The sequence below is a fragment of the Nematolebias whitei genome, chromosome 2 (assembly GCF_014905685.2).
Source record: "Nematolebias whitei isolate Nwh7 chromosome 2, NemWhi1, whole genome shotgun sequence".
Classification (NCBI taxonomy): domain Eukaryota; kingdom Metazoa; phylum Chordata; class Actinopteri; order Cyprinodontiformes; family Rivulidae; genus Nematolebias; species Nematolebias whitei.
Window position 1 is genome coordinate 56,381,572 of NC_056499.1, and position 6,735 is coordinate 56,388,306.

The window sequence follows — 6,735 nt, forward strand, 5'->3', positions numbered from 1 at the left end:
TTTATTATAACTGTTATATTTATTATAACTTATATTTATTACAACTGTTTATTTATTACAACTGTTGTATTTTTTTACAACTGTTGTTATATTATGTGTTCTAGGACCGGTAGATCGCAAAGCCAATATCGGTGTAGGGGCAGGACAGCCAACTCGGGACCCGAAGGTCCTGGGTTCGATCCCCGTTCAGTGCACATCATGGTGTCTCTGAGCAGGACACCCTATCCCCAGATGCTCTGCAGGCACTTTCCATTGCTGCCCACTACTCCACTTAGTGGTGGATGGGTTAAAAGCAAAGAGCCAGTTTTGCCATTGTATGGGAACATACCATGATGACAACACATAACACATTATTAGTAGATCGCATGACGAAATAGACGACAGACTTAAAATAAAATTGATTAAAAAAAAATGTTAATAGACGTCAAATTGTCTCTTGATTGACACACAGGGCAGCCAATCAGAGAACGATCTTTTCTGACACATAGGTCACCGTACATGTGCATTCAACTGCGCTAAAATAAACAAGTTGACTCGTAATAGCCTCCAGTTTATATCTAAACTCAAAAAAGTGTGTAAAATGAGTTGGGGAGCTGGACCAAGTAAGAAGCAAAAAAAATTACCATTTCCATATGGAATGGGGGGAGGACTTTTTTTTTCATGATGTCATATTTGATGTAGGTTTGCCTCATTTACAAGTGTACCAGAGCAGCATTTTCGGACTATGTTCATAAATACTAGGGCATTGACTTCCTTCTGTGAGCTGAGAAAGAAAACGGTGAAGGAACTAAAATCCCAGTTATCTGGACAGCAGTCATTTTTCTTCCAGCTGACCACAGCAGCAAAGCATCAGTCCAGGTGAGTCACTTTAATAATTGTTAAGCACAAGAAGTCTTTTCAAGACGGAGAGATGGTAAAAGAGTTATTTGTTGAAGCAGCTGACTCGTTGTTCAGAGACTTTAAAATAAACCAGAAATATTATCTTCATCAAAGCTCTCAGGTATCAAGAAATATGGTTACAGTTAAAAGCAGCTGCTGTCAGGACTGAACTTTTACTTTTGTTCAAGTTCTCAGGTTATTTTTCAAACATTAAGTTGTTCTTGTTGTTTTCTGTTCCTTTGTGTGAAGAACAGAAGTTATTGCTGGGTTTTCTTTATTATTTTGTACGTGGACAGTCAAAATAAATAGTCACTTTTTGAAACAAACTTTTGGGTTTTGTAATTTATGTTGTGTCCACAGCGAGCTGGGACTTATTCATTCAAGCTTTATTTATCCAGGTTAGTCTCATTGAGTCACAAGGACTCATTTACAACAGAGACCTGTTTTAGACAGAACATATAAAGTTCAGACAACAATAAACTACAGGAAAATGCAATTAAAATAAAAGTAGTCTTATAAAACAATAAATCAAGGTGCCATATAAAACATGGTAAAATACTAAAAACAAGAATATAAAACATAAAAAGCATACTTCATGTTTATAAATAAGTATATGTTTTGTATTTTTTTAGGAGGTAGATCACTTGGACTTGGTCATTTTAAACGTAGGTCCATGCTGAAAAAGTGTGGTCACCCCTGGTATAAATAATCCTCCATCATCAACGGGTTTCAAAAGGCTGGCCTGCTGCTTGATGAAGAGGACAGCACAAGGTCATGGGTGCAGGAGGAAGCTGAGACAGCGATCGATGACTTCCTGGTAGGCTACTGTATTCATTTATTTTTTTACCAGCCGTGTTACCGGCAATGTTCGGAAAAAACATTTACTCTATGTATTTGTGCATGTTACCGGTACGTATTTAATTAAAAGTTTTTAAAAAATCTTTCTGTGTAAATATCTCATGTTACAACGTAGACACCCGCAGCTTATAGAGAAGTGCGGCCTATATATGTACAAAGTTTAGTGTGGGCGTGGCTTATATTCAGGTGCGCTCAACAGGGAAGTGTGAGATTGACATCATTGTATGTTCCCATACAGTGGTGAAATTAGTTCTGCAATTAACCCATCACACCTGGGATACACCCAGGTGGAGCAGTGGGCAGCTATGTAAGCGCCCGGGAGCATTTAGGGATTGGGTGTCTTGCTCAGAGACACCATGACATGCGGGAACGGCTGGGAGTCGAACCAATAATTTCTGGTCTTAAGGGAGAGAAACCTCATATCGGTCGATATGTTTACTGTTTAACGTGTTTTCATTTAGCGAGTAAAGTCACCCTTGCAAACGCAGGTTATTCTGCCATTTGAGGAGACGGTTTCAGTTGGAAAGTAAAACTAATAAAAGCAGTTCCTACCTTTGTGGTCAGTGCCATCTCCAAACAGGTCAGCTGAGCTGATGGAGGTGCTGGACGACAGACTCTCCAGCTTCGTCTTTGCATCATACTGGCAAAAAGAACAATAGTTTATACATAAATACACTCTTCCTAAAGGAAGAAAAGTCTAAACATCTCCAGACTCAGGCTTCCACATTTGTACTATAATGTTATGCAATTTGTCACCCACATACTTTATGTATATATACAGCCAATTGTACAAAAAATTAACAGCAAAAAATGAAACACTGTAAAAAAAAAAATTAGTCTATTGATTTTGTCAACTTTAAAATATGCATGCGTTTACATACGTTAAAATTAGTTTTTTAGAAGTGTTTTTTTTTTATACCACATGGGGTTCATATGGTCTGGAGACAGTAGCACTAACAAAAAGACAGGAGACAGAACTGGAAGTGGCAGACATGAAGATGTTGAGGTTCTCCTTAGGAGTGACAAGGATGGAGAAGATCAGGAATGAGGTCATTCAGGGGCGGCTGTGGCTCAGTGGTTAGAGCAGTCGTCCTCCAATGCAAGAGTTGGGGGTTCAAACCCCACAGCAGTCACATGTCGAAGTGTCCCTGGGCAAGACACTGAACCCCTCACAGCCTCTGATGTGTGTCCCATCAGTGTATGAATGTGATCTAAAGCTCTGATTAGTCTCTTTAGAATGATTTGTTCAATTATCTTTGTAGAGATCTAGTATAGAGCTGTATGAACGGGTAAATGAGGACACAGACTGTTGTGTAAAGCACTTTGAGTATCTTGATAAGATAGAAAGGCACTGCTTTATAAGTACAGTCCATTTACCATCATCAGAACGTGATTTATGAATTTTGCTAAAAGTCAACTATGAAATTGTTATGAACTATGGAAAAAAAAAAACTTTAGAGAGGGAGATGTGATGTATACTGTATTGAGACAAGTTAATTACTTTATATTGCCAGTAGGTGGCACTGTGCTGTTATAAAAGACCTGACTGATGACGAGTAAAGGGTGTTGTCTTCCGAACATCAGCGTCTGTCTTATGATACGTTACAAATGTAAACTGAAACGTGAGTTCTTTTCTCGTGTTTAAAGGGCATCAAATCAGTTAATACATACAGATATGACAAAATAATCACAAATTCAGTTGATTTTATGTATTTTATAGTAAAAAAAATAAATAATCTATGATACATGTGATGACAATTATACATAACAAAAGTTAACTGAATAACAAATAGTTTTGCATCGAAGGTCTAATTGATTACTCAAATCAGTGAAACTTAAAAGGCAGATTTTGGACTGGTTCTGTTTGTGAAGTGGTTAAAAATTGTGTCTAAGATGAGTGGTAGTTTGTCTGATAAGATTATTGTGATGCAGGGTCACCAGAAAGGCATTAAAAGTCTTTGTCCTACCAGAACGAGATGTCAGAGCATGTTTCCAACAGCTGCTTAAAATAGTATCAGCAAGGCCTGAGATGCTCCGGTGACTGAGGCTGATTTTTCCTCAAAGTTCACCTATCATCGGTTGGAGGGACAAAGGTCCAGCCACTGGCTCTGAAGTCAGCTGGGATTTACCACACTGCGGTGTGATGGTTCTGGTTCGGTCAGGTTCTCTCTCGTCCTGAGACATCTGCAGAAAGGATGCTTCTCTCCTCTCTGAGTCCAGTGCAGAAACTGGGTTTCTTCTCTCCAGTTCTCTGTGCAGAAGTGCGTTTCTCTGGAGTTTTCTCGACATCCAGTGAAGTGTGTAGAAGTGTAGAAGAAGAAGTGAAACTTAACTGTCTGTGTGTTACAGATTGACTTTGGTCCACCGCAGGAGGGGGTGGTTTAACTCTGTCATGTTTTTTATAAAGGCCTATTAAATAAATATAGTCCTTTTTCTCTGCCTTAAAAGTGTTCATTTTAAAAGAGAAAAATAAGACAAATGATTATCTTAAAGAGAGATGATTTAAAAACACACATTTTCATGAATAAACATTCAGGTATAAAATAAAACAGAAATGACATCTTGGAATTAATAACATGCAGTGTTTCACCAAAAGGTGTCGCTGTCCACCCCTGAAAAGGGAACGTCATTAAACAAAGGGTTCATTAAGGTGTTATCTTCATGGGAACCAGCTCTGGGAGGAAACTCCTTCCTGATAACGGCAAAATCTCAACGTAGCAAGTTGGGATGTTTCGAAACTTCAAGGTCAGTTGAACCAAAACTCTCATTAAACGATCTGTCCGTTTCATGGGAAATGAGTTCATAGTGACAAGACAAGTTGTTTTTTTAAATACATTAGTTCAACTAAGAAGTTTGTGAGCTGAGTTGAACACCTGCAAAACAATGTCTGTTTGTTCCCAAGGGAATAGATGAATCTTGTTTTACAGCTTCAAACACAAAAACACATGAATGATGTTTGTTTGAGATGAGGTGAACTCTTTTTTCTGCTTGAGCTGTGGTGAACTGTTTCTGACGTGGTGGTCCCCTACATGTCCAAACATTAAGGTCTTTGTCCCAGAGTGCATTTACAGACTGTAACCTGGCTTTTTCATGTTGCTTTCAGAGTAAAGTCTTCTTCCTCACCGAGTGTCCTTTCAGCTCATATAGGTACAGGACTAGTTTCACAGTGGATAATGGTACTATAAGACCATCTTCACAAGGTCTTTGGTTTTTGTTTTGGGGTCAATGCCACAATTTGCACCAAACGTTCAGCTCAGGAACACAGAGCCTGTCCCCTTCCTGAGCCATGTGATGGCAGGACGTTCTCCTGGTGTTTATACTTGTGTATAATTGTTTGAACAGGTAAATGTGGAACAGTTAGGCATCTAGAAATTGGACTCGAGATTGAACCAGAGTTGTGGGCGTTGATCACTCTCTTCCTGAGTTCTTGGAAGTTTCTTAGAAACTTTAATTCAAAATCTTACTGGTACTTCTGATCTACAAAGCTCTCAACAACCTGGCTCCATCTTATATTACAGATCTTGTTGTTCCATATTTTCCTAACAGAGCACTTCACTCTCAGACTGCAGGTTTACTTGTGGTTCCTAGAATTTACAAAAACAGAATGGGAGGCAGATCTTTCAGTTCTCAGGCTCCTCTCTTGTGGAACCAACTTCCAATCTCTGTCTGTGAGGCTGACACATTGTCCAGTTTTAAAACTAGGCTTAAGACTTTCCTTTTTGATAAATCCTATAGTTAGGGTCAGCTTGGGTTTCCTGAACTGTCCCTTAGTTCTGCTGCTATAGGCTTAGACTGCTGGAGGACAAATTGACCACACTTTTCACTCTGCTGCTGTCTTTACTTACTCTGCTCAACCCGTTTTATATTTGTAATTATTTTTCTATCATTAACATGAGTTTTTATCTTTCAGGTACTCCTGGACCTGGACCTGCCATTCTGTGTTGCATTTGTTTTTCATTCCTGTCCTCTCAAACCCAGCTGGTCAAAAAGTTGTCTGCTTGTCCTGAGCTGGTTCTGCTGGAGGCTTCTTCCTGTTAAAGGGAGTTTTTCTTTCCACTGTCTCCTTTGTGCTTGCTCAGGATGAGAGACTGTGATGAAGTGAAGATTCAACGTAATCTGCTGCTTCCTTAGATGGACACCTTTTACTAACTGGATTTTTAATGTATGTGAATGTTTTTGTAGTGCCCTGAGACAACTTCTGTTGTGATTTGATGCTATAGAAATAAAGTGAATTTATATCGACATTTGAATAACATTTGGAGAATTGTAATTTCACTGAAATGGCTTAAACTCAGTCAATTCTACAGGTATCAATAAAATCTGTTGTTGTAGAAGCTGAACGTCATTCTCAAAACATGTTGCAAGCATAAAAAGATGTTTCAAGATTTGACATAACATTGTCTAAAGCTAGACCAATGACAACAACTCCGTTAATTCTCAACCTAAGATGATCTTTTGTCTACAACACCTGGCATGGAAGGCAGCAGAAAATGGGTATATATATATATATATATATATATATATATATTTTTTTTTTTTTTTTTTTTAAAGAAAAGCTAGACCTTTAAATCTTTTTGTTTTTGTGTAACTTGGCATATTTGTTAGGGATGCACGATCCACTTTAAAAAAAAATTATTTATTTTTTTTTTGTTCCGATCCGATCCCGATACCTAAATCTGGATGTCAGCTGATACCGTCCCGATATCATGATCATCATTGATTTTATATGAGGCTGTAATAATCTCCTCTCAAGTACAATTTGTACAAATATATGCATGCATGTCCAAAAAGACAACCTGAGGTAAGTTTTATTAATGTTGGATAAGTTTTAAAGTTAGAATTAAATTCTGCTAACACAAAACGTTTGTTTTTTTAATTCCTAACTTTAAAGTGGATATTAAAGTGATTAAATGGCTTCAAACATGTGCTAAGTTCATGGCATAAACCAACACAGACATGTTCCTGTTTTTAGTATTTTACATAGCTTTATAATGTAGC

At 38.0% G+C, this 6,735-nt stretch overlaps 1 protein-coding gene across 1 annotated transcript in view; it reads right to left on the minus strand.

Moving 5' to 3' along the window:
• Window positions 1-6,735, minus strand: part of arfgap2 (ADP-ribosylation factor GTPase activating protein 2) — a 72,957-nt gene that overhangs the window by 1,566 nt on the left and 64,656 nt on the right. Inside the window, exon 9 of the mRNA XM_037692465.1 lies at window positions 2,290-2,377. Within this exon, the coding sequence (XP_037548393.1) occupies window positions 2,290-2,377 (88 nt within the window). The remainder of the gene's footprint in view (window positions 1-2,289; window positions 2,378-6,735) is intronic.